At 39.9% G+C, this 27805-nt stretch overlaps 1 protein-coding gene across 4 annotated transcripts in view; it reads right to left on the bottom strand.

Moving 5' to 3' along the window:
• LOC134211146 (uncharacterized) overlaps positions 1 to 27805 on the bottom strand; it is a 57370-nt gene that overhangs the window by 10434 nt on the left and 19131 nt on the right. For 2 of the 4 annotated variants that reach the window (XM_062687788.1, XM_062687789.1), the window contains exon 4: positions 2504 to 5288. In XM_062687788.1, coding sequence (XP_062543772.1) covers positions 2504 to 5288 — 2785 coding nt within the window. Of the gene's footprint in view, positions 1 to 2503; positions 5289 to 15637; positions 17826 to 27805 lie in introns of those variants that run through there. The other 2 variants (XM_062687786.1, XM_062687787.1) reach the window with 2 other exon arrangements.

Below are 27805 nucleotides of genomic sequence, written 5' to 3'. Positions count from 1 at the left end.
TATTGATTTCAAAGCAGCGTACGTTTCAGGCGAAGCCGATTACTATGATACGTGCAACGCTTGATGACTCGAAGTAAAGTATTCGGGTTGCAGACGTCGTATCAAACGCGTGGAGAGATTGAAGCAGAGTGATGCGCTTTCAAATTTATTGTAAACTAGCAGACCCAACGAACTTCGTTTCGCCTAAAATTAATTTATTCTCTGCTTAGATCTCGAGTTATGCAGAAATTTCTGTTTCATTTGTATGGGAGCCCCCTTTCCAAAGCAGGGAGGGGTCTCGAACCATCTTAAGAACCTTCCCTTCCCCAAAAACCTCTGCATACAAATTTTCACGCCGATCGGTTCAGTAGTTTCGGAGTCTATAAGGTTCAGACAGACAGAAATTCATTTTTATGTATATAGATATTGCACTCGAGGGGGTGATTAGGAGATCTGGTGTGCAGAAGAATGGCATTATCATCACATGGTCGCATATGCTCCTGATCTTTGCGGACGACATTGACTACATTCGATTGCAGGGCAGTAGTGGAGGCTTTTACCCTAATCAAGAGGGAGCCGGTGAAGATAGGCTAAATTATCGACTCTACCAAGACGGAGTACATCTTTACATGACATGTGGCATGTGACAATAACGTTTCATGTGAAGTGAAAAGACGTATTGAGGGGCTTCCTCGAATATTGGAAACGAAATTTGCTCTGATTCGTAAGGATGTAAAAAGAGGCGGACAGGAAAGCTTTTGACGTTTTCGAGCGAAAAGTGCTACGGAAGAAAGAATAGCAAAAACAATATTCACCAGAGATCCGGATAGAGGCCAGTGACTTCGCTGAAGGCCACGAACACGCTAGCTGCTGCACGCGGTGGAATCGGACTAAACCCTAAACCCTAAACGTTAATGAAAACTGGAGGAACATCACCCAAGATTGACAATTGTGGAGCTCTACAAAACGTCAGTCAAAGGTTGTTTAGAGCTTCTACATTCATTGATTTATTTTCTCGGTGAACGAAACGCTCTTTTATGTTTCAGATTTTACAGTTCGGACAAATTTACAATAGTCCATCAAACATCACAATTTTGTAATCCCTGGTCATTTGTGTGTAACATTGATGTAAGAAATACGTCCTTTTAAAATGTTGGTCCACATTAATGTCAGATTATGCTAAATTTGCCTCCTAAACCAATTTTTATACGCCCAAATATGTCGTTGGTTGATGATAGGCTGCTAAACCTATATTTGGCGCTATATGCATAAAACACGCTGATAAATTTTCACTCAATATGGACATGGAAAAAGTATTTGTTAGAAAAACTTTTTTAGCTTAAATGTGTTACATGAACATTATTCCCAGAAATGTTAGATAATTGAAATACCTATCTGCAAAAAAAATTTCATCGATTTCTGAGATGAGTTTTTTTTTTGTAATATCGATTTTAGCTTTAAAACTATTTTTTTTTTCAGTGTAGAAATCGGTTTTTTTTATTTTTGGATATTTTTCCGAATTTCACGACAGTCCGCCATACAACACTTTTTTGTAGGTCTTGTCATTTTAGAGTTACATCGATTTTTAAAAAATCAAAGAAAAAAAATACGCCCTCATCAAATGTAACACTTGACAATTTTTGAAAAACTAAGTATGCAGGTTAAGAAAATAATTTTGAGCTTTTAAGTGGAATGTCTTCACTTGTTATAAGACGAGTTTGTACAATCCCATTGAATTCCACCACTTAATTGTATCTTGACAGATACGTATTTCGACCTCAACAGTAAGGCCGTCTTCAGTGTCTCGTACTTGACTCGACTTGAAGAAAATGATCGCAGCTTACACTATTTATACTATGCGTAGGTATAATAATTTATCTAGGTACTTATCTAGGTACTTTTACTACGTAGTAAGAAATGAAACATATCCCTGTAGTATGCGAGAGTGCCAAAAATATTACGTATGAAAAAACCCAGAAAAATGCTTAACGTAAATGGCGTCGACGACGACGTTCGAATAAAATGTGATAAATAAAAAAAGCTGTAAATAGTTTGATGATTAAGAGGAGAACCAGCTTATGTATTATTGTAAAGGTAATCAATAAGATGGTGGCTCTGTAAAGCTGAACTCGGAAAGTGAGCCTTCAAATAAACGAATTTAAATAATAAGATGTCTAAAGTTAAGGATGAATTGGGCGCTTTAAAAAATGGAATCATCTGATTATTTACCCTACTCCGAGCGTACGTACGCTTTCAAAAGGAATAACTTATTCTGAGCAAATGCATACTTATGAAGAAGGTGGCATCTACTTTTTTGTCTTATTCTGAGCAAATGCGTACTTTTAAAGAAGAAATCATACACTCTTTGCCTCACTCTGGGCAAATAAATGCTAAAGATGGAATAATATATTCAGATGGTTCACTTTTTAGTGTGATCATTACGTCAAATGGCATTTTACCCAACACCTCTGCAGAATATAAAATCTAACCACAGATACCAAAAAAAAAGCCAAGAAAAACTTACCGCTGCAGGTCATCACGAACGTACGCCCCTGCGCCCGTGTTTGGTTGACTTTCATCTGGATGGGTTCTTGAGCGCGCTTCTTCACCTCCACATATTGGCCCAGTATGTCGTAAAACAGCTCAGTCTTCAGTATTGGCAACACGATCCGCTTGTAGTCCTCAAAGTCAGCATACTCTTCCACCATCGGCAGTAGCGCTTGATTCCCACAGATGGCCGCCTCCGACGGATTGTCGAACCATTCCGCATTCCAGCTGGTGATGTCCTGAATTATTTCGTTCTGGCAACTTTCCTGCGACATATCCCGGAAGAAATCGGTATTGTCCTTGTACAGCTTGGTTGGTACTGTCATGTAATTGCCGTCTTCTATTTCAAAGGTCCGCGTTTCGACTAGATTTGCGCTCCACTTCACTTTTTTTGATGAGGAAGATTTGCTGATCGTGGCTCCAGGCGATTTGAGAATCGACCTCATATGTGGAGAAGATCGCGATATTGGTGTGGTAGGGGGGTTGTTGCTGGAAGTCGGCTTATATTTCACTGGTTGTTTAAAGTTTAGAATATTTGGTTTTGGCTGTGAAACAGAATTAGATGCTGCGGGAGTCGGGATGTTTTCCAGGATGGATGAAATCGATTCACAGGCTGGTTTCTGCACGATTCCCGGTTGACGCTTTGGTATTTTATACGCAGGTGCATTTTGAGCAACCCGGCTGACCTTTGCGACACTGTTAAAAGTGAGCTTCGGTGCTTTTGTAATGTGAATGTCGATTAAATCATCTATCGGAGGAACGTTTTTAAGTGTAGTCGATTGAGTACAGATAAAATCATCGACGTCTTCTCTGCCAGCATCATCGGTACGATTTAATGATTTACTTGGGCCTGGTATTTGCTCTGTGAGAAAAGCTCCTCGATTACATGGCGTAAATTTTACTTTAGGTTTGGTTAGAGTTTTGGAATTTTTGGAATCACCCTCATTTCCTAGACTTTTCTTCGTGGATATTTCTTTCAGTTTTTGCTTACGAGCTTCTTTTGTGACTTCTGGTTTTTTAGCTAAGGAGTGTTTTGGAATCTTTGGCGGTTTTTTATTCAGCGATGCTGCGCTGACGCTCATTCTTCGCTTCACTATGTGATGCGGTTCAATAAATGGAACTTTTTTGCTAATCCACGCATTGCTTGCACTATTGGAGTTCTTTTCCTTAATTGGCGTACGAGGTACCTCTGAAGGTGTTTTGGCAGGCGAAGTGTGTGAATTTGGCACGACAATCGAACTATCTTTGTCCGTTTTGTCAAGTTCCTGTAAGAAGTTGTCCAGAAAGTTATCTGCATCCTCGATTCCAGTATTCTTTTCTTCATTCGTATCTTCCGAGGAAAGTTTTTCAATACCGGGCATACACACTTCAGGTTTGGATACTTTCGGTTCTGGTTCTTTTAATATATCCAAAATTTCGTCCGGAATATCCAGATCTCTGGAGCCATATTCGTCAAGCTCGATAGGTTTTTCACTTGGTAAAACCCTTATAATCGGAGACACTTCATCACCAGAACTTTGTTTGTTTCTGAGAGGAGAACTTTTTTGCGACAAGCGTTGAAACCATCTTTTAGAGTCTTCCAAATAATTTTCGTCCTCATCATCGTCTGTAATATAGATTGGAGCATCATCTGAAATAATTGGTGTTGCTTTTGGTGAAACGTTTTCAACTTTAATTTGCGGGACAATGAGAGGTTCCTGTTCTGCTTCCTCTTCTTGTGATTCAACCTCGAGGGCTTCCTTTTTGACGCGCCGATAGTAGGACTGAGTAAGACCGTGCTCGCTGAAATCAACTTCATCTTCAGCCTCATCGCTGTCGTCTAGTGATATTAATGGTATATTACTCTGAGCCTCAGAACCCTCCGGGCTTTGACACGAATACGAATCTTGAAATAGTTCATCTATTTGATCTGTCACAGTCTCAGCTTTTTTATGCTTTGCTTTAACATCTGCTCCATTGTTTTTTTGTTCACTCTCAACATTTTGAACATCTCGACGTTCGTGATTTTCATCTTTATCAGATGCATGATTGTTCAAATTTGAACTGGATTCACTACATTTACGTTTTTCCCTATCTTTGCCGTTATTTACATGTCTCCGACTGGAACTTGATTCTGCTTCGTAGGATCGTTTTCGTCCATTATCCTTTGTTTTAGATGTTTTTTCCGTTTGTATCTTATCGTCCTCCTTTGGTTTGCTAGCTTTCTGAATTTGCTTATTTAAGAGCTCGTCGATGCCACTCTTCTCGTAGTGTCGGTTTTCTTTATTAGCCTGTTCTTCCTTTATATGTTTTTGTTGTTCCAACTCATTGATAGCTATTTCTGTTGATTTTGCAACACTTTCTTCAATGCGTATCCGCCTATCACACGATTCCAACACATGTAGACCTTCATCATCATCTGATGATAAATCGATTCGATCCACGATACGGAACAGTCGCTCATCCCTACACTCCGCAACCATTTCTGGGGCTGAAACTGGTGCTGGAGTCTGGTTCTGTTCAGGGGGGATTTCCAAATCGAACACTTTGATATCTTCCGGTTCATCGTCACTGCACAATATCACCTCTACCTCGCCCTCTCGAACGATCCGATTACGATCCTTGCAGACCTGGAAGAGCAGCACATGGCTGTTTTCGCGGTAGAACGATTCATCCTGGAAGCATGGTGTGCCTATTCCAATCAAGTCACCTTCACACAGAACTCTCGAGCCCGGATGTTCTTTGCAGAATTTCTGATCGTTCACAAATGTTCCCGTTGTAGACTGCAAATAAAAAAAAATATTTTTAATCTATTTATGTATTTACTAATCTTTGATTCACAAGTTGCACATACAGATATCATTACAGGCAGAGCCGTAGCGTGGTCTTCCAGCGCCCTTGGCGAAACCTTTATTGAGCGCCCCTTTTTTACAAAAGGAATTCAAATTTCGAGATCAATTTGAATCTTACAAGATTAAAGGGTTAAGTGGTTCCAAAAAGTACAAATAAAAGTCATGTGTAAATGTTCAGCGATGTACAGGAACCTGATCCCTGCAAGTCTTTTTCGATTGCAGAGAATAGCCTGAGATATTTTTAAAGTTTTGTTATCATTTTGACCTATTTGCAAAATTTGAGAACTTTTATAGCGCTGAACAGAAAACTCCAAAAATTGCTGAAAGTTTTTAGGTCGTCTATAACATACATAACGTATAATAGTGGCCATAATTTACATAATTTCAGACAATAGTGACCATACGCATGGTGAGGAGTGGGTTCAAAATCGCCAATTTTTCCGTGACATACTCAAAAAAAAAATCTTTTATAATTTCTGTACTACCTATGATCAAGCATGATTGGACAGTAAGGCTAGCTAAATAAACTTGCTCCTCAAAAATTTGAATAAACTTGAGTTTTTATCGAATATCTGGTAGGTTAAATAAAGTCTTCCTAATTTGAAAAAAAAAATGATTTTTTGGGTCAATGAAACCCAAGTCTGTAGATCAGTCGATGGTCGATCTTTTCGGATCAAGAAAAATCCCTCTCTTTAGAGGGTCTGTCGAAGCTTTGGAGACTCAGTGTAACCTAGCTCTAAAGTGGGTTGATCGATTTTTGAATTCGCTGTCGGACCTAGTCAAAAGTTATGAACAATCTAAACCTGATGTCGCTTGATCGTTGGTTTGAAGGAACAACTGAACTTAATTAAATTAACAAAATCCAACTCTGGGGTGAGTTGGTAGATGATCGAAATGGCTATTGAACGTAATCGGATCAATTGGTGGCCGAAACTGTCATTGGACCTAATTCAACGATAATAATCCAGCTCTGGTGAAGGCACATCTGGATATTCATTCATTTATTTAGTCTACATCTAAACAGATAACACTGAATCAACAATTTGACGCCACAATACACGGTTCGAGACCGCATCTCTCCATCCTCGAATACGCCCCACGCTCGCCAAGTCGTTTTGCACCTGGTCTGCCCATTTCGCTCGCTGCGCTCCACGTCGTCTCGTCCCTGCCGAATCAGAAGCGAACACCATCTTTACAGGGTTGCTGTTCGGCATTTTTGCAACATGCCCTGCCCATCGTATCCTTCCGGCTTTAGCTATCTTCTGAATACTGGGTTCGCCGTAGAGCTGGGCGAGCTCATGGTTCATTTTTCGCCGCCACACACCGTCTTCTTGCACACCGCCAAAGATGGTCCTAAGCACCCGTCTCTCGAATACTCCGAGTGCTTGCAAGTCCTCCTCGAGCATTGTCCATGTTTCATGTCCGTAGAGGACTACCGGTCTTATTAACGTCTTATACATGACACATTTGGTGCGGTGGCGAATCTTTTTTGACCGCAGTTTCTTCTAGAGCCCGTAGTAGGCCCGACTTCCACAGATGATGCGCCTTCGTATTTCACGACTGACATTGTTATCAGCCGTTCGCAGGGATCCGAGATAGACGAATTCCTCGACCACCTCGAAGGTATCCCCGTCTATCGTAACACTGCGTCCCAGACGGGCCCTGTCGCGCTCGGTTCCGCCCACAAGCATGTACTTTGTCTTTGACGCATTCACCACCAGCCCAACTATTGTTGCTTCACGTTTCAGGCGGGTGTACAGTTCTGCCACCTTTGCAAATGATCGGCCGACAATGTCCATGTCATCCGCGAAACAAATAAATTGACTGGATCTGTTGAAAATCGTAACCCCGGCTGTTACACCCGGCTCTCCGCATGACACCTTCTAGCGCAATGTTGAACGAAAGTCCATCACATTGTCTTAATCCCCGGCGCAAAGCGATGCACAACTGTCATTTTTGCTATTCCAGCTTAAGTGCGTGGAATAATAAAAATGACAGTTGTGCGTGGCTGATGTTTTGCATAGGGTGCCCTTGAAAACGAAAGTGCATTTAGTTTTGGATTCCGAGAGGCTTGTCCTTAAAAGACTTCTAAAACCAGATTTTTTTTTTAATTCTTAGGCTACTAAGGTCTGTTTTTTTTTCTAAATAATAAAGTAACGAAGTGCAATAGATCAGCAATTTTTCCTTCGGCTGGTATTTATTCTGAATATGTTTCTGCTATTGAAGTTTAGCTGTTGTGAACCTCAGGTATCAGGTATCAGAACGTCGGCTCAGGAGGCACGTTCCCCTCAATATGGGAGATTTGTGCCATCGCCTTCACTGGCCTTTCTCATCATTTACCTGACGGAAAAGGAAGTGAAAAGGGGAAAGGAAGAGGAAGTGAAGTTGGAAAGGAGAATGGAACCATTTATACACGGTAAAAAATCAACACGCTCAATTTAACTGTTCCATCTATTGAATGATCAACTTTAAAATCACTATTATTGAAAATGATATTCCTTTGATTTTGAAGTGGTGTCACACCTTTCACAAGTGTGTTGAATGCAGACAATTCCATAACATCAACACTGTTGATCCAAGTGCTACTCACTGGATGTTGAAATGATTAGCACTTCGATCAGCACCAATAATGTCTCCACTAGAATTGAAAGTGCTATGCTATTGAATTCACAGGTTCAATGCTATTGATTTAAAAGTGGAGCGATATCGGTGTTGTTCTAAAAATAGATGACATCTGTTCTGCTTATTTCAAGAGGTATTTCGAAGTGTGAGATGGAGTCATGGTAAGACGAAGGACTTTCAAGCAAAGGTATGTTATTCAAATCTGAGCTGAGGTAATTCTATTTTTTTATTTTGTTGTTTTATAATCAAAACATTGTGCACGTCAAATGAAAGTGGTGGTCTTTGAATGCGACGAGCTGAATATGTTTCTGCTATTGAAGTTTAGCTGTTGTGAACCTTCTGAAGTGTTTGGATGGAGCAATAAGTGGATGGCTGCATGGATCATTTGTAATCATCCATCAAAAAGTCAAACAAGTCATCAAACTGTACCTACCACAAATGAGATTTCTCAACTGTCGTCTCTGGGTCTAAATGAACATTAACATAAAATAGCGAAGGAAGTAACTAATGGTGTGGACTTATTTTTAATTTGGTAAGGTGTTTCAAATTATTCGAGATAAAAAAGGTAAGTCTTCCTTTCAATAGATTTTATATACAAAACAAAGTGTAATGTTAGGTTTGTTAGGGGCATAATTTTCGCCTATAAATATTGAATCAAGCCTTTTCTGCCGTCAATCAAATCCGCGACTCCGAAACTTAAATCTATGTGGCATAAAAATATACTGATTCTCAGTTCTATTCTAGTGTACCGTCGTTCGGGTGACATTGGGCCTTGGGAGTAAGATTGAGGCAAAAATGAAAAGTGTTTCCACTCTAAATATTTCAGAAACTGTTACGAATCTTGAGGTACACTTTTAACCTATCGAAATATTATTAAAATTCACATCTTACCAACTGACTTTTAAATAGAAGGCTACCTGCTTATTATATTACGATACTCTGTTATTACTTTGTCGAATTTTATTATTATTAATACTTCATAAAGTGGTTCGTAGCCACGTGCAACGCACTCTACAAGGAGGGTGAGAATGTGCCAGGCGCAATAATGTACAAGTTATTATTACTATTGTCTTTATTTAAGAGGCTTTTAGCCCCTGGCTGACTCACCCTTGAATAAATATGCAAGTTGCGTTTGGTCCAATGATGATTTTAACCAAATCTGCAATAATGACAATATAACTTTAAACATGCTTGGATATTCATAAACTTTTTAATATTTGAACCAACGAATAGTATAGCCAATCATAGTTTGAATCACAAACATGTGCTGCTGCCTGTCGTATTGAGGCGGGTTTGCTTCTGCTACGACAATAGAGGCTTGTTTGCAGCCGTTTCATCATTTATTCATCCACTTAGAATTCATTTGTTGATCAAAATCATTATCATATCAGGGGGGAAGGGGAATTTAATTTCTTTTTGCTCTTTTTTCGTTTCAGAGAGCGAGCAAAGGCGCTTAAACCTAGGCTATTAGCCAGGGCAAGGCTAATACCTTCGCCCCATCCGAGGAAAATCATCGGCAAGGATAATGGAGTGACATAAATTTCTTAGAAAATTTTCTATCATTTGCTTATAATGATACTCCTAAACCACATACCCTACCCACCATCCAATTCCTTGACATCTATGAGGGCGTCGGTGAGTCGCTGGCCTCTCGTTAAGTAGATGTCATATCATCATTTCCTTCCCTTTCCTAGTAACGGAGAAGATGGGCGTGGCCGGCAATGATAGCTTTCATGTTTTATCATTTTGGACCCCCAATTGGATTTCCATTGAATCCCAAATGGAAATCCATAAGCAATTGGAGTAAGAAAGGTAAAGAATATACATGACAACTATCAGTATGCAATCTACGAAATACTCCGCTACAACGCAACGCAACGCAATAAAGTAACGAAGTGCAATAGATATTTGTAGAAATTATGTGTTGCCTAGCGGCTAGGGGCCCTCCTTAGCCTAGCGGAAAGATGCGCAGCTATCAAGCAAGATCATGCTGAGGGCGGCTGGGTTAGATTCCCGGTGCCGGTCTAGCCAATCTTCGGTTTGGAAATTGTCTCGACTTCCCTGGGCATAAAAGTATCATCGTGTTAGCCTCATGATATACGAATGCAAAAATGGTAACTTGGCTTAGAAACCTCGCAGTTAATAACTGTGGCAGCTGAATGAACACTAAGCAACTAGGCGACAATGTCCCAGTGGGGGATGTAATGCTTATAAGAAGAAAAAGAAGATTTGTTGCCAAATAAGAATGTAAGGAAATTTTATCTACGAACTGGAGTGTTCGCCCGAAATCTTCACACAGTTTTGCACACCATCCACCGTTGCTTTGATCAGTCTGGTAAGCTTCACAGGGAAGCTGTTCTCGTCCATAATTTTCCATAGCTCTACGCGGTCTATACTGTCGTATGCCGCCTTGAAATCAACGAACAGATGATGCGTTGGGACCTGGTATTCACGGCATTTTTGAAGGATTTGCCGTACAGTAAAGATCTGGTCCGTTGTCGAGCGGCCGTCAACGAAGCCGGCTTGATAACTTCCCACTTGCGTGTAGAATTGAACTAGAAATAGAACTTGCAGGTTTCTTGAGAACGGCACAGCTGTTCCATCTCCTCACACTCCGCTTCTTCCAGGCGGCATTTCTTCTCCTGAAAAAGGCGAGCCTGCTGTCTCCGCTTCCGTCTATAACGTTCCACGTTCTGCCGGGTACCTTGCTGCAGCGCGACCGCTCGCGCTGCGTCCTTCTCCTCCAGAATCTGTCTGCACTCTTCATCGAACCAATCGCTCCGTCGACTTCGATCCATATACCCGACGTTGTTCTCTGCTGCGTCGTTAATGGCTGCTTTGACTGTATTCCAGTAGTCCTCAAGAGGGGCCCCATCGAGCTCACCCTCTTCCGGCAACGCTGCCTCGAGATGCTGCGCGTATGCAGTGGCGACATCAGGTTGCTGCAGTCGCTCTAGGTCGTACCGCGGCGGTCGTCGGTACCGAACATTGTTGATGACGGATAGTTTTGGGCGCAGTTTAACCATCACCTGATAGTGGTCAGAGTCGATGTTAGCGCCACGATATGTCCTGACGTCGATAATGTCGGAGAAGTGCCGTCCATCAATCAGAACGTGGTAGATTTGTGATTCTGTCTGCAGTGGTGATCTCCAGGTGTACCGATACGGGAGGCTGTGTTGGAAGTAGGTGCTGCGAATGGCCATGTTCTTGGAGGCGGCGAAATCAATTAGTCGTAGGCCGTTTTCGTTCGTCAGCCGGTGAGCGCTGAACTTCCCAATAGTCGGTCTAAACTCCTCCTCTTGGCCAACCTGAGCGTTCAAATCCTCTATGATGATTTTGACGTCGTGGCTTGGGCAGCTGTCGTAGTCACGTTCCAGCTGCGCGTAGAATGCGTCCTTATCATCATCAGTGCTTCCAGAGTGTGGGCTATGGACGTTGATTATGCTGAAGTTGAAGAACCGGCCTTTGATCCTCAACCTGCACATTCAGTTTCACTTAGAGTCCCTCGCTGGCACTCGGACGATGACATGGAGAACAGACGCTGTTGTGAGCCGATCCTGACATGGAGAACAGACGCTCAATAAGATTTGCACCTCCGGAGAGGAGCAAACTCCCCCTTCCCTGTCAGCATACGACCATAGTTCCCACCGGGTTTGGTTACCCGATCTTCCCTAAGGTTGCTCGTATCCCGGCCAGCACCACGGGGAGGTAGGGATAGGAGTTTCTGGGTAAGAGGCTAAGGATATAGTTGGGTGAATTAAATCCAACTCTGAAGTGGATTAGTCGATGGTTGGAATTGCCATCAGAAGCAGAAGGATCAAGAAATCCAACAATGGACTAGATAGATATTCATCTTCTCCAATTTAATAGCCAGAAAAAAAATCTTAGATGAGTACCAACACTTGGAATACGCATCATCGTTTTAATTTTTCTAGTTGGAATCGGTCCACAGGAAGGATCTCTAAATAAAACAGGAAAATGATCTCAAATCTACATAAAATCCATATTACTACTTCTCGGAATCAATCTTTAGAGTATTAGGGCTTAACAACAGGCTGATTAAGGGAGACCGGGGCTGGTTGGCCGAGTTTTGCTTCCATAATGTCTGTTCTAAATCTGGTTCGACTTTTCAAAAAACGGTTTTCACTGTCATAAATATACAAGTCTTGAGCACATTTGTGACATATTTTCATCGATGAACACAAATTTCATTTTCATTTTCATTTTGCAGCGTTTGGTGGGGCAATGAGAGCGCAAGTCAATCCAAAGTCCTTGCAGACCACTTGAACGCCATGGGGTAGGATAAGGATGGGGTGAAGTGAGGTTCGGATTTGGAGTCGACTCGACACTAATGCAAAATGTAATTGAATGCAAACTAGTCAATGATCAAAATGATAATTTCAAAAATTCTAGTACAACGTTTTCTAGTTTTTAAAAGTAATGTCTTCTTCTTTTGTCTTGGAAGCAGCTGATGTGGTTTGAAAAGTCATATAGTCCAATTATGAGTCATTTAAATTGTTAGCTTTTTGTGACCACATTGAAAATATAAAAAATAATTGCGTACTAGTGTTCTATTTCATTACTTTTATTTATGCAGATTGAAAATTAATTACCTTTGTTTGTTCTGGGTGTAGGTTATGCGTTCGTCAAATCACTTTGTTTACCTAAGTCATTGTTTCGTCAATATTCTTAAGCAGTGTCGATAACAAACACTGAAGAAGTTTCCAAGTAGGAAACGAAATACGTATTTGTTTGTTGATACATAAAAAGTGAATAGTGGAAGTAAATGGAAGAATAATAGTCTTTTAACCTTGTAGCATTTCCCCTAAGACGCTCTAAAATAATTAATCATTTAATACTTTGTTTTTCAATAAATTCATAGCTAGCTAAATGTAAGCGTGGCTACGACTCAGCGTCACAGGGAAAGCATCAGAAAAGTATTGCCGAAAAGAAGAGAACTCACATCATTATTACTGATGAAACAGGCCTCTGTCTGACTGCTCCAAGAGACGACGTTTGTTGGATCACATGCACATGCGGTAAATCAGTGCGCCAATGCCAGATATGTGACGCGGCCCCAAACAAAAATAGTCAACATGTGATACCACCACGACAGGATATGTCTTTGGTTGCCATATCAGTGCTAATAGCGTAAGCCCACCCATCGCGGCAAGATCACATATCCGAGGGGAGGGATTTTCATCGATGAACACAAATTGAGTAAAAAGTTATAACAAATCAAATGCGACGAAAAATTCCGTCAATCAACCCCAGGGCTGGGGTAAGTTGGCAGAGTTTGTTAAAACAAGTGAAACACATCAAATCAATTAGTGGTGGCAATGTTTAGAATTGGAAAAATGTAGTGTGTAGTGTATAGTTTTGTAATTTTTAGGCACGTAAAAAAATTCTAACTCTGTAATTTTTAGTCTTTTTAAAACATTTTTAGTAAACCAAATTTACATTACTATAATTTCCTCGAGCATTTTTTTGTTCAATGCTGCTTTTAATGAGGAATCGGTAAAAAATAGTGCCGATTGGTATTTACTAAGTTTTCAACTCGGCCAAACAGACCACACAAAAGTCGGCAAAAAATTTACTCACTCGAACCAAAATAGCAAAAAACGTGAACGTGAGTAAACGGAAACAATAAAATACCTGAAATTACATTCGATCTAATACCCCACCCAAAACATTATAATAAGCCTTAAATGCGCCTTAAAATGTCACTCGGTCAGCCTGCCACTTCGACCAACCAGCCCCGGTCTTCCCTATAGATGTAGATTTTGAAAAAATCCACTGGAAAGAGCTAAATCTTTTGAAACGATTTTTAGTTTAATTTGTCCTTACTGCTGTAAAGCATTATGTACACTGAGGAAAATGGATGTATGATTTTCAATCAAACACCTTATGAAAATTTGCCACAAGGCATCGGTATGAATTTGAATATGTTGCCTTATGAATGATGATTTTTATCTAATCTAATCTAATCTCATACTTGCGCAGCCAATACTTGAAAGCATCCTGGAAAATGACGGTTTCTAAATTCCGTCATTTTTCTTTTCATACGGCCAGGCCAACTACGCAGTATGTACCGCAGAGATGATTTCTAGATACTGAGCGACTTCAGAATTTGTAAACCTTCAAGTCGATCCATACCATGAAATCGAGGGGAAAGGAAGAAAGCGTGGACCTCCCGTACCAAACGCTTCCTGTTAGTATAAATAGTAATGAAATATAATATTAATGAATTTTTCGTTGGGAGCGAAGCTATTTAAAAGTTATGAAATGCTCCATTCGGCAAGTGATGGTTGTCGTCGTGTTCAGAATAACTACGTTCACTATAAATTAGAAAAGAAGGATTTCATCATTAGTAAACGGTAACGTAAGCTTCTTTCCTCGGTGATAGATGTGATGACAATTCTGAAAATAAAAGAAGTACTAGCACAACATTAGAAGATTGGTCACTTTAATTATACTCATGTTATTTTTGAAATGCTTTTCCAGACTGCTATCAGAAATCAAGAGGGGGTTTAATCCTTGATTCCAATCTAAGAAAAACATTACAGGGATATGAGTATTACTATTTGTGGTCGGAAAGCATCTAGGAAATTATAAGGAAGGATTTGTGTAGTATTTACTTAATGACTTATCGAAAATTTCATAAGTACTACAGAATTGGAAATTGGGGAAGGTTTTCGTTGGGTCAGGATTTGCCTGTAGCTGGCAATGTGACCGTGGTAGATCTTACCCCGTAACACACCACGTAAAGGTGTCTACCCAGCATTACGGGAATGCCTTATGAATGATGATTTTTATTTGAAAAAAAGTGAAATGCGGCAGACTGGGTTCGAACCATGGACGTCGGGGTCGGGAGGCCGGTATGTAGACCACACGCCCATCGACGCTTGATTACTCGGGAAGGTAACTGCGTATAAGAAACACTGTTGGTGGAATAATCAGTCGAAGATTCATAATAATTTATTTATGAATTGCGTAATTTTGTTATGAATTGCGATTTTAACTAATATAAGTGTTCTATTTCTCATAGCATATTTCTGGATTTTGGTGCCCCAACAGGCTGGCGACCTTGGCGGGGCCAACCTGGCCAACCACATGCTACGGCGCGGTAATCTTCGATATAACGTCACTCGATATAGCGTACATTTTTCCCCGTTCGATAAAGCATATTCATATGATACGATAACACCTTTGATTTCCTCCAAAACAAGCAAAGCATAATTGTAAAAATTGATTTTGCTTAATTTTTGACGTCCTTTGCACCAGTTGTCGCACTAGTGGTCCCAATTTGGCCAGTCCCATAAGAAAACAATGGGATTTGCCAAATAAGGAACCAAAATTAAGAATAGTGCCACAACTGGTGCATGCGTTCATATGATAGATTATTCAATTTTGAGGATTATAACAAATTTTATTGAGGTTTTTACAGCTGTTCTAAGGAGCAGGAAGTAAAATCTTTCACTTGATATATAAAGTCCACCTACATGGCTTTTACTTATTTCTTTAAAAATAGTTGTTCTTATGTATGGCGACAATTGGTACACCCACCCTATATGATATTTTTACACATTCTAACATCCCCCTTCTTTAGAACAAACTTGGTCCAGCTCGAAATCACCGAACCTAATTGGTCGACGTACCGTTCGCCTTGGTCTATCTGTTTCGCCTAACGGAATCGGTGTAGCTGGTCTCATCGTTGTGTGCTGCTGTGCTAGCGATTGGGTCGATAGTTCCTCTGATTCCTTTGATATTCGATCTACTGGTTTCGGAGTGCTTGAGATCGGATTCCAACTGTCTTCCGCCATGCTGTAGAAAGCACTTGGCGAAGCAATGCTCCGCCCACTGGATTCTTGATGTGTTGGTTCTTGTTGCTGCACGGTAGAGTACGCATCCCTTATGAACTTTCTGTTTCGGCGGTAGCTTCCACCGTTCGCCAACACCTGATAGTCCCTGTCGCTCAACAATTCCATAATCTTTCCTCGGGTCCACTCGGGTGTTTTCTCCGGCTTCAGTTGAACAAATACCGCTTGACCCATCATCAGCTTCGGCAACTCCTGAGATTTTCGGTCATGGTAAAATTTTGATTTCACTTTCCGTAGCTCGATGTTGTTTCGAACTCTTTTAGTATCCACAGCTCGAATTTGCAGTTGGTCACTCGCAACAGGAAGGATGCCTCTCGTCCTTCTTCCCATCGCTTTTTGCGACGGCGTGTAACCATCCAGCTGTGGTGTGTTTCTCCAATCTAATATAGCCAGCCAAATGTCCTTCTTGTCTTGCAGAGCATTTTTGATGATGTTCTTCGCAATCTTGATCGCAGACTCGGCTTTTCCGTTGGACTCGTGGTGGTACGGTGCACTTGTCACATGAGAAATGCCGTAGTCTGTCATGAATTGCTTCCACTCTTGGCTTAGGAACTGTTGCGCTGACTTGGTGATAATTTTACGTGGAATACCCATCCGACTAAAGTTTTTCTTGCAATGATCAATCAGCTCCGTTGTTCTCTGACTGCACAGGAAGTCCACCTCGAAGTAGTTGGAGAAATGATCTACCGACACTAGCAAAATCTTCTTCCTCGCTTCGTGTGTCAGTTCTCCTAAGTCCATCGATACTATTTGGAACGGGTGTTCCGGAACTTCCGTGCTCTGCATAGGTTCACACCGCTGACAGTCCTTGTACTGGTTGCAGACGCGGCAGTTTTTGATCATATTTTGCACGTGATCATTGATATTAGGCCGATATCTCTTGCCTTGCGGAGCGTCGCTTGCTCTCCTTGATGACTATAGTGCAAGAGCTTCAGAACTTCGAGACGACTATTGTTAGGCACCACTATGCGGTTTCCCCTCAGGATTACGCCTTCCTGGATCACCAATTCTGATCGAAACGCAAAGAAGGGTTTCACGCACTCATTTACCGATGCTTTATCGTTCGGCCAGCCATGGACGATGTATTGCTTCAGAATCTGGCACGTTTCATCCTTCTGAGTAGATTGTTTTATCCGCTCTAGCTGGATGTCGACGCTATCCAATGCATTCACCTCTTCGATAGTTTTCCAAAGCGGATCACCTTCCTCACTTCTCGCAGTATTTTTGATGTCGATGTTTCGAGACGGTGTGTCGGCCAGAATCAAATCCTTCCCCTTGACGTATTGGACTTGTAAATCGTACCGCTGCAGACTCAAAATCATTCGCTGTATTCGCTTCGGAACATCGGATAGCGGCTTAGCGGATAGATAGCGCCTATTGTCTTCTTGATTGCGCCAAAAGCTTTGGCTTGCTGCTTTCCCCACTGCCACTCCTCTGCAATCAGTACTTCTCTAAGCGGTCGGCTCATTTCCGATAGCTTCGGTATGAATTTGATGTATGTTGCTAGGCCAAGAAATCGTAGAAGTTCAGCTGCATCTCTTGGTTCCGGCATATTCCGAATCGCTGCTGTTTTGTTTGGATCCGGTTTGAGTCCTTCTTTCGATAGCACATGACCGAAAAAGCTCACTTCCGTTTGATTCAGCTTGCTCTTCGATCGGTTCAGCTTAATTCCCTTATTTTGGCAACGCTGTAGTAGCGCTTCCAGGTTCCTGTTGTGATCTGCAACGGCTTCTTTGTTCGTTGGTCCACGTCCAACACACAAAATATCGTCCACTAACACTTCAATTCCCTTCAAGCCGTGCAACGCTTGTTGCAGCTTGGCCTGGAAAATCTCTGGCGAACAGGACAATCCAAATGGCAATCGTTTCCACACATACCGCCCAAATGGCGTCCAAAACGCCGTCACCTTACTACTTTCGTCCGTCAATTCAACATGCCAGAACCCGTTTCGAATGTCCAGCGTTGAAAACACTTTCACGTCATGTAGTTCAGGGGCCTGTAGCATAATCGAAATTTCACTAATAATATTAGTAGAGTAGCTTGTAACTTGTATTTTTCTGTTGCATAATGAATCTACAAGTATCAAATTACAAGTCTAATATTACAAGTAAAGCGCACTAATAATATTAGTGGAATTTACAAGTAACTGTTGCATAAAGAAAATACAAGTACAAATTATTAGCGTTGGCTTGTAGTTTCTTTTACAAGTATGAATGGTGCTGTAATTTAATTTACAAGTAGCTTTTATTTTATTATTTCAGCTGTGGAAAGCAAATATACATCTTTTCCTGCATCGTTTTATTGTTTTAACGACTTAAAATAAAAAGAAACTATTATCCAAAGTGCATTAAATTATCATACAGTGAAATACTATGCACTAAGAATAAATTTCTTGTTCTAATACAAAACTGAGAATTATGAAATTTTTCAAAAAACTCATGAGGAAGCAGAAATACTTTAAGTGCTGACGTCAATTTAGTGTAAAATGACTCTTCTAACACCACGTTGTTTACCTTAATCCACGTAAAAACATATTACCCAGAGCAAAGTTTACTAACTTTACAGGGTGTCGACTCAAATTTGAGAATGAAATTCCCTGACTTTCCAGACCATTTCTCGAAAAATTCCAGGTATGAAAAAGGTTTTTTTTCCTATTTCTAGATCTCTGCATGTTTGATTCCTATCCATATTCCTGAGTTACTGGAAGCCTTATGACTTCTAGAAGCAGAACATTAAAGATATGTAGAATTTAGTAGGAAATTCTGGTCGTTCACAAAGAATCAAGCAAATGCGCAGAACTCCTGAAAGATTTTCTGAGTTCAGTGCGAGATTTATCTTGTTTCGGACAGCAGAACAATCGCGTGATCGACCGAATAATTGTGTTCTGCATTTCGCGGCCGGTAATAAAGTTAACCAGTTCAGTGCGAGATTTCTCTTGTTTCAGACAGCAGAACGATCGCGTGATCGGCCGAATAATTGTGTTCTGCATTGCGCGGCCGGTAATAAGAATAGCTATCGAACAAAAAAGTGCAGTGCGTGTTTTAGTCGTCGAGAAAGAAATAAAATATCTATATTGTGTTCGGTGGCTCATGCGCATGTCGCACGCTGTCGAAAAAAGCGCCTTATTTAATAATTTGCTGTAGCCATCGAGCAAGTTAGTACAGAGTGCTGCGCTTCCGTGCGGTCTTCCAAAACGAGAATCTCCTCAGTTTTCATATGCCACCGGACGTGCATGTTTTAACTTTTACCTCGTATTAGTGTTATTTCCCATCCCATAGATCGCATCACTTACCGAAGTGAATCCAGATAAATTATCCTTTGTAACTAAAACGATATCCTATCCCAAGACAATCGTGGAGATGCAGAGGTATACTCGGTCTCTAGTAGCAACGAGAGTCGGACAAACAATCCTTCCATTCCTATATGACCGTAAGGACGTGGCCGGCGCCGTTATTGACTTTAAATATTTGAGCTCCCGAAACGTGTACATTGAGAATGGGTAGCTAATTCCAAGCCCCATTCATTGTGTACAATTTCGCAAGTTCAGTCAATGACGGAGTAGCAACTACGAATTGTGCGGTCATAATGCTCATGCTCAGAACTCCTCAAAGGTTTTCATAATTCACATCTTTCCAAAACTTACTCCAATGTTATGAACTTTCTGGTGCATTTATCCACCATTGCAAATTCCCACGGACTTTCTGGAGTCGCAATAGACCTCCAAGAATACTGACACAACTCTTTTGACACGACTTCAGAACAACTTTTTGAACTATCGTGGGAGCTTCTAGAAATACTTCTAATTCCGTTAAAAAAAACTTACGAATTAGGTAGTTTTGTGGACATCGAGAAACCTCCATTGGGTCTCAAGAATACTTACGAAGTAAGAATTCTTATTCACTCTATGTGGAGTTAATGGACTTCTAAAAATAGTCACGGACGCTGCAATCTTCCAGATAATCAAGAATACATTCCCTACAAGATCACATAAATCCATGCAGCACTTACAGCCTAGAAAAACATTCTAACCATGCAATACTTTAAATATGTTGGTCTGAATACACTCAAGTCGTTTAATATTTGTCGATTGTGGCCTTTGCCGAAGGCCCCATGGAAAAATATAAAAAAAGGTCATGTTTGTGAAAAAGTGTTATAACTAGTCTCATATGCTAAGGGGAGCTACACCTACTCAATTTATTTTATTGAATTTTAGTTGTTTGCCAAAAGCTAATCGATTGTCTTGGAATTCCAGGATTGTTTTATTTATAAAAAGTTCAACTACTATCAACTAGATGTTAGGCAAGTACAACAAGCAATTAAACTTTATAAGAAACATCTAATGGAGTTTTTTGAAAAACTCGTGGAAACATGTTTGAAGATTCCTTGGCATAATTTTTTGTATGAATTGAAATCTATTAAACATAACATCCATCAAGAAGCTCCGGGATTAAACTATTGAGCGAGCTCTTGGAAATCCCCAATCCAGTGAAATTCTGAAGTAATTTAGAAAATTTTCTGAAGGGATTATTTTCACAAGATATCCCGAAGCATTTTCACTGGAGTAATTTCTGGACAAAATTCTCAAAGATCAACCAGAATAGTTCCTGATAAAATTGTTTTATAAAGATCAAAAGCAGTGAATGTAAAATTGAAACATTTCCATTGACAATAACATTATCCTTTTCTTTCTTCCGAGTATGGTTAGGAGTATCGAAAAAACGTTTTATTGAGACCATCGCCACCTACGTACATGAGATAGCTGATTATATGATTATATGATGCCATCATCAAATGAAAGTTTACGAAATGTTTTTAAAACAATCCCTATCCCTACAGTTACAGAATCTTGTTTGGGGATGCTGCCGATGCTGTGGAGTATTGTCAAAGGCGTTTTTTTTTCAACAAGCCTTTGAATACCTAGTTTTTGGTTGTATGTTGAACATTATTGATGATTATTTGTGGATCGGTACTGAACTATGGCACATTTCAGCCATTTGATTCAGTTTAGACTGCTTAGACTAGATAATTTTCAATTTCGTTGCATTTTCATCAAAAGGTAATATGATATATTGTTGGTTACTAATCAGTAATTTAAATTTATCAAGATAGATCGCATTTCTTCCAATATCATAAGCACATTAAGGCCGATACAAACATTTAACCCTCTCTTTCCCACGACTTTTTTCAAAGTTTTCAATAGGAAGCAATCATCTAGGGAAAAAATGCTAGAACAAAAGTTATTTGGCATAGCTAAAATTAGTGGAAAACGAAAAAAAGTTTTTGATTGTAAATCAATAGTTAATTGATTGTTTTCAATAGTTTCACAATTTTTACACAAAATTGATTATATTTGCAGTCTAATGAAACCATTAGGTTGTGCCAAATATAGCTTTTTATTGTTGAACCAATTCGAAGAAAGTTCGAAGGTGCAAAATTTGATGGAGCTCCACAGCTACCATTGGAAGGAAAGGGTTAAAAACTATTTTGTCTCCCCCCTTCGGATTTTTTTTTGCTAAAAAATAATATTTTGAGGGGGCAACAAAATTAAATTCGGATAATTTTGAGGATTTTTTTATTTAACAAATCCGAGGGTTTTTTTTATTTTTTTCATTTCAATATTTATTTTGTATTATCCCCCCCTTTACCTTTCGGAGACCAGTAGGTCAAAATGTTAATTAAATATTTGTAACGGACTAATATAATTTTATTAAGACTCTCGCGATGGATGATTAAGTATTTGAACGCTAAGGGCCGATGCCCACGTAGCGTTTTTTCAACGCTGCGTGCACGTGGCGTTGAAAAAACGCAGGAGTGCATCGGTGCGGCGACGGTGCGTTACCGCTTTTTCCCGATGCACACATGCGTCCTTTTAACGCCGTGTGCACGCAGCGTTGAAAAGACGCTACGTGGGCATCGGGCCTAAATGAGGAAACTGCAAACAAAAAATCAAAACGACTCTGACACTCAAACTAAATAATCTTAAAAATTGAAGAAGACTTAAAAAATCTATTTGTATCAGGCCTCAACAGTGATCATTTGAACAACACTGATTTGGAGCCTGTGTTATTGCTTAGATATTAATAGAAATAAATTCGATTACCATGGGGTACATGGAATGGGCCTGGAGTAAACTCTTAATCTAGAGACTGTCAACGGTCACACAAAAAAAGCTTCAAAGCTTGATAGTGAAAGTGGTTGTTGACTGTAACTGCCTCGGAGTATTGTTTTGTTTATCGGCTATACAGTCTGATTACCAGCTAAAACGCTATATTAATTCTGATCCGAAGTTTCAGTACTTTTATTGATCCTATTTCAATGGATTAAAATGGTTCAGCGTTTCATTGTCATAGGTGTTTAGCATATTGCTCGAAATAAAAAAAATCACTATAAATTTTTAATATTGGATTTTGTGATTTTTTCCCTGACCCAGGGCTGGTAGCGACTGAAGTCACTCAAAATAGTGACTTTAGTGACCAAAGCTGACGAAAAAAGGGTCCAAATAGTGACTTTAAGTTGCAGAACAAGTGACCAAATAGTGACTTCCAATTTCAGTTGCAAGTTCGATGAGACGAAACCAGGCGTTTTTCGGTCGAAGGACAATAATTTTTTCGTAATTTGTGGCGGAAAACATCTTTCACTCACCACTCTTTTCTCTTAGAACGAAAGAAAAACGAAAATCGTACTCGCTAACTTGTATCTACTTAGTGACTAAGTAAATTTGTATTGCCCTCTCTTTTAACCCCACGGAAATTTAACTCAATATCAGTAAAAAGCAGGACAACTCAAAACTAGTAGTCTGCCAGCAAATCAATTTTTTACGCCACTGGAAGTAAGCGAAATATGTTTATCACTCTTAACACCTGTTTTTCTTTTCTGAAAATTATTCCTCATTGGATTAGCTGAACACCTACTTAAGAAAGATGCAGAGAACTCTACGATTTGGAATTTTCAGTGGGACAGGAACAACATACAAAAATTATGGAGATTCCTGTACAACGAGCCTGGGATTGAACCCTCGACCTCCTGCTTGTAATGAGGACCATGCTATCTGAACTTGTAAATATTTTTAATCCAAATACGCAGGTTTTCCAACTTGCTGTGCGTATTCATGAACGATTTATGAACGTATTCATTTTTACTATGGAATTCGACAGCGCATGCAATCTTCAAAATTTGGGAGACTTGATGGTCGCCTTGCTATGATATCTATGATACTCAATAAATATTTATTTAGAGCAAACCCTTCATCACATCTGTCAAATCTACAAAAAAAATAGCCGCTTGAGAACAAATTAAACTTTCTTAAATTTTTTAGACAAATTTTTATATGGATGCCCAATGAGGGAAGTCTGCTCAAATTGAGACAACTTAAAATCCAAATATCCTGAAATTGTGGTGGAATGATGGCATTTTTATCAATGAAGGTCATTTAGAATATTTATTAGAGTGGGGCGTCATGGTCAATTTTTTAAATCAATGATTTTTCGAAACCATTCTGGGTCTCAAACATTTGAGTTTGAGCACGATTGGTTGCTTCCTCGCTTTCCGCATCGTGTTAGAAGTTTGTATGGAAATTAGTATGGGAAAACGTATATTTTTGCATTTTTACTTCTAGAGGTTTTAGTTCATAGTAGACCAAGTGGCATATTAATATATAATATATAATATTATATTATATATTATAGACCAACCATACGCGAAAAATCGTTTATTCTGCCAGCACTGCCAAACTACGTGCACCAATAATTTAACTGAGTGTTATTTCGAAATTATTGATCTTATATGGCTTTGGAGCTAATGGGAGTTATTCGGAATTATTTCACAAAGTAAAAATTCCGACAAGAAAGAAGATGGGATTTGTTCTCTGATAATCATAGGTTGTCCGGTAGTGCTGGCAGAAACATTGATTTCTCGCATATGGTTTGAACAAACAGTTTTCGAAGCGTAATAACATTTTTTGTGGACCTTCCAGCTCCATGCCTTTTTCGGCAAACTGTTTCGGCATCTTGAGGACTATATGCTCACGTATTGAGTCACGTGATTGAAGATAAATTAAGGCCGCTAGGAGCAAAAATGCAAAAAAGTACGTTTTCCCATACTAATTTGCATAGAAATTTGAAACGCGATGCGGAAAGCGAGGACGCAACCAATCGAGCCCATATTATCCACAGTTGATTGGGGTCCCAAAACGATAAAGAAAAACCTTGATCTCACTTAATTAGAAGAAATTTGCGTGTTTCCATACAACTGCGCCCCACTCTAATATTTATGGATTTGTGCTGTGAAAAAATGATAGCATTTGGGCATTATTGGGAGAAGTTATTCTAATTTTGCGTGGCCACTAAAAACATCTTTAGGAGCAAACACAGTAAATAAGGTCGTCAATTAAAAAAAAACTCGCAACATAACGATTATATGTCTAGAGGATCTATTATAAAAATACACTATAACAATACTACTTTAGTTCTTGCTAAAACAGGGGAGAATCAAGTCTCCCCACCATCCCCTACTGCATAAAGTTTGAGTTAAAAAAAAACTCGAAATCGACAGGGTCCTCCTTGCATGACTTTATACCAAGTTATAAATTGTGACGTAAAACACCTACAATTAGCTACTACTGAAATGCCAATAAGAGCAGCGAGTTAAATGGCTGGCAAAGTTACAAAGCGATCATTTTTGCAAGGTTCGTAATTTCATTTCCGTCATGAAAAAAAGCATCTTCCGATGGAATAAAGCCTTATAAAAAAATCTCAGTCAATAGTTTCGAAATAGTTGAAAATAGTGACTTTTTGCGAGAAAAAGTGACTTTAGTGACTTGAGGTCGAAAAAAGAGACTTTTTAGTGACTAGCCCGAAAAAAGTGACCAAGTCACTAAAAAGTGACCCGCTACCAGGCCTGCTGACCTCAATCGAATTTCCCTGACTTTCCCTGACATTCCAGGTTCAAATTGAAATTCCCTGACTTTCCCTGACTTTCCAGGTTTTTCCAGGTAGTCGACACCCTGCTTTAGTTTACTTAAAAATGACTTGATTCAAATGTGAGTTGTTGTACTGAACAATCTCGGGTCGGGCCATGCATCTTGCCCTATTCTTGATAACAATCATGGAAAATAAAGAAAAACTACTTAAATTTTTAATAAAATTTGATACGATATTAGGGGGAATGACGGCTTTGGCAAGTTTTGTTTCGACAAAAACCCCCTTGCCAATAATAGAACAAAACCTGCCAAAGCCGTCTTTCCCCCTATGTAAGTATTTTGAACTCAAATTTTGAAATGATTTATCTGTCAAGAAATCGCCTAAATTTCATAATAGTTTCAACAATTTCAATTATTGGACTAAAAAAAATCCAAATTCGCATAAGTTTCGCAAAACACATAAATTGAAACCCACAAGTACAAATCGCAATAGCTGAAACCCATGTCAATCCCAAAATCCGCATATAAAAACCACGTAGAAAATCACTTCAATACCATGCCAATACCAAGAAACCGGATTGAATCAATACATTAAAGAGAGAAGGATAATAAATTCGTTTTTCGTGTATATCTATCGCAGAATTCTATGCAAAAACTTGCAGAAAAACATAAACAAATCATTTATCGCCGCATTGACAGTGAACAGTCGGATGAATTTTGACAGGTAAATGAACCTGACAGACTTGTCATTTCAACCTTACTAATAATACAAGTACTAATATTATTAGTTGGCGAATCACTTTTATGCAACACAAATTACAAGTACTTGTAATTTTTTGACTTGTAACTTGTAACTTGTAGCTAATATTATTAGTCTGATTATGCTACAGGGCCCAGGTAAAATTTCTTCTACTGTTGTCATTTGGAAACGTGGTCGCTTGATTGCCCGGTTCAGAAACACTGGGTCCAGACAAATGCGCAGTTTTTCATTCCTCTTCACAATCACAATATTACTCGCCCAGTCTGTCGGTTCTTCTACTTTCGCAATAATGCCTCTCTTCTCTAACTCTTCAAGTTCACACTTTAGTCCATCTCTCACCGCAACTGGCACTCGTCGCGGTCCTTGCTGTTTTGCTACGCAGTTTTCCAGCTCGATGCTCACTTGTCCTGCTAGTTTTCCATCTCCGTTGTACACTTCTTCGTACTTCTTCATTATTTTTTCCACTTCTTGATTTTCCAGTTTTCTTCGCACAGTTTCACATCCTGCACACTGACTATGCCCAACGCCATGCAGGTTTTGAACCCAATCAACGGCATTTTGAGGACATTCGGATCCAGATCGACTACTTGGAACACCACTTTATACCTTTTTCCTCCATTTTCGTGTCGAAGAACAACTTTTCCCACGGCCGAAACGATATGGCTCCCAAAACCTCGTAACTTCGTCGAACTCGATTCTATTTGCACTTTTCCCATCACCTTCTTCAGATATTCACTAGCAATTACATTACAGGACGCTCCAGTGTCGATTTGACAACGAATCTTCTTCATCTCTTCACCTCTCTTCGCAGCGAATCCCAATGCTGCCGTTATCTTCTTTTCGATCACATTCATCTCTTCGATACTGGTGATGTAATCTTCATCATCACTGTCTTCACCATTCTCTTCAATCAACTTCACCCTTTTCGAATTTTTTTGCTTGCTCGAACACGGGGATGCATCACGCCATCCCTCCGTGTGATCATTGTTGCTTCTCCCTTTGCACACTCTAGCATAATGGTTTTGCTTCCTGCATTTCCGGCACGTTATGCCATTCGCCGGACAACTGTCTCTGTCACCGATTTTGTGATTTTTGCGCCCACAGAACTTACAAACTTCTCCGACTGATACGAACTTCTTGCGCGCACTTGTGCTTACTTTTGCGATCACTTCCGGTGTTGGTTCCGGGTCGCGTGGCTCTTCTTTGATGCTCATAGCTGCCATCCTGTCTTCAACCAGCTTCTGAGCACGGCAGGTATCGATGGCCGCCTTCAGAGTCAACTTCGCCGTCTTCAAAAGTGTTTTCCTCGTATCATACGAACGAATCCCAAACACGATCTGATCACGGATAAGCGAATCTTTCAACTGTCCGTAATTGCAACTTTCTGCCAGCTTTCGCAGACGTGTGACGAACTCATTTATATCTTCTCCCTCTCCCTGCACTACGCTTCGAGTGCAGTCAAGATTGCAGCAGGTGTTGTTTGTGCCGCCGGCGTGAGTAGCGTATTCAACACTTTCACTGTTTCCGTCCCCAGGAAATTTTTAAGCAACGCTACTTTTATCTCCTCACTTTTTTCGTGAATTTCCGCGGCAATCGCATATATTCCCATGCTTGCCGAAAATCTGCGAAATCTTCGGGCATTGGTTTACTTGTTAAGTCCAAAAAGTTAGGTGGATGTACTCCCAATGTCATCATTCTCACTTTTTGTTAACTTGCAACTGCTATCCTAGAACTTCTTCTTACTTCCACTCACTTTCAACACTCAAGCTGTCGATTCTGTGCACAGACACCTTCTACTCTTTTTTCCGCATAACCTCACTCTGCTAACTGCAGGGCGCCGCCACCTCCGAACTGATGACGATAATCTCCCTCAGCGCTTCTTGGCTAGAGAATCATCTCACCTCCGGAATTTCACTGCAGGACAATTCGGAAATGCCTTAATTCGATTTTCTTTCGAATCCTTCGCGATATCTCGACCGAAAATCGCGAAAATATCCACTTCTATTCCACTTAAAATTTTCAATTAAATGAAATCATCATGTTGGCGCCAAGAAAGACGCCGTAATTGCAAAGTGGATTGATCCGTAGATAAAATGACGGATTCGTAAACCAAACAATTGGAAAATATTTGAATTGATTCAATCGTGGTTGAAATCTTCAGAAAATAGAACGGAGCGTTATACCAGTTTTATTTTTTTGACATTTGGCTGGTATAAAAAATGAATCTAGAACAGCTGCTGGGAAAATGAATGTTCCAGATTCATATTCA

The sequence above is a fragment of the Armigeres subalbatus genome, chromosome 2, assembly GCF_024139115.2.
Source record: "Armigeres subalbatus isolate Guangzhou_Male chromosome 2, GZ_Asu_2, whole genome shotgun sequence".
Lineage (NCBI taxonomy): Eukaryota > Metazoa > Arthropoda > Insecta > Diptera > Culicidae > Armigeres > Armigeres subalbatus.
This window is presented reverse-complemented; position numbering and strand designations above follow the sequence as displayed.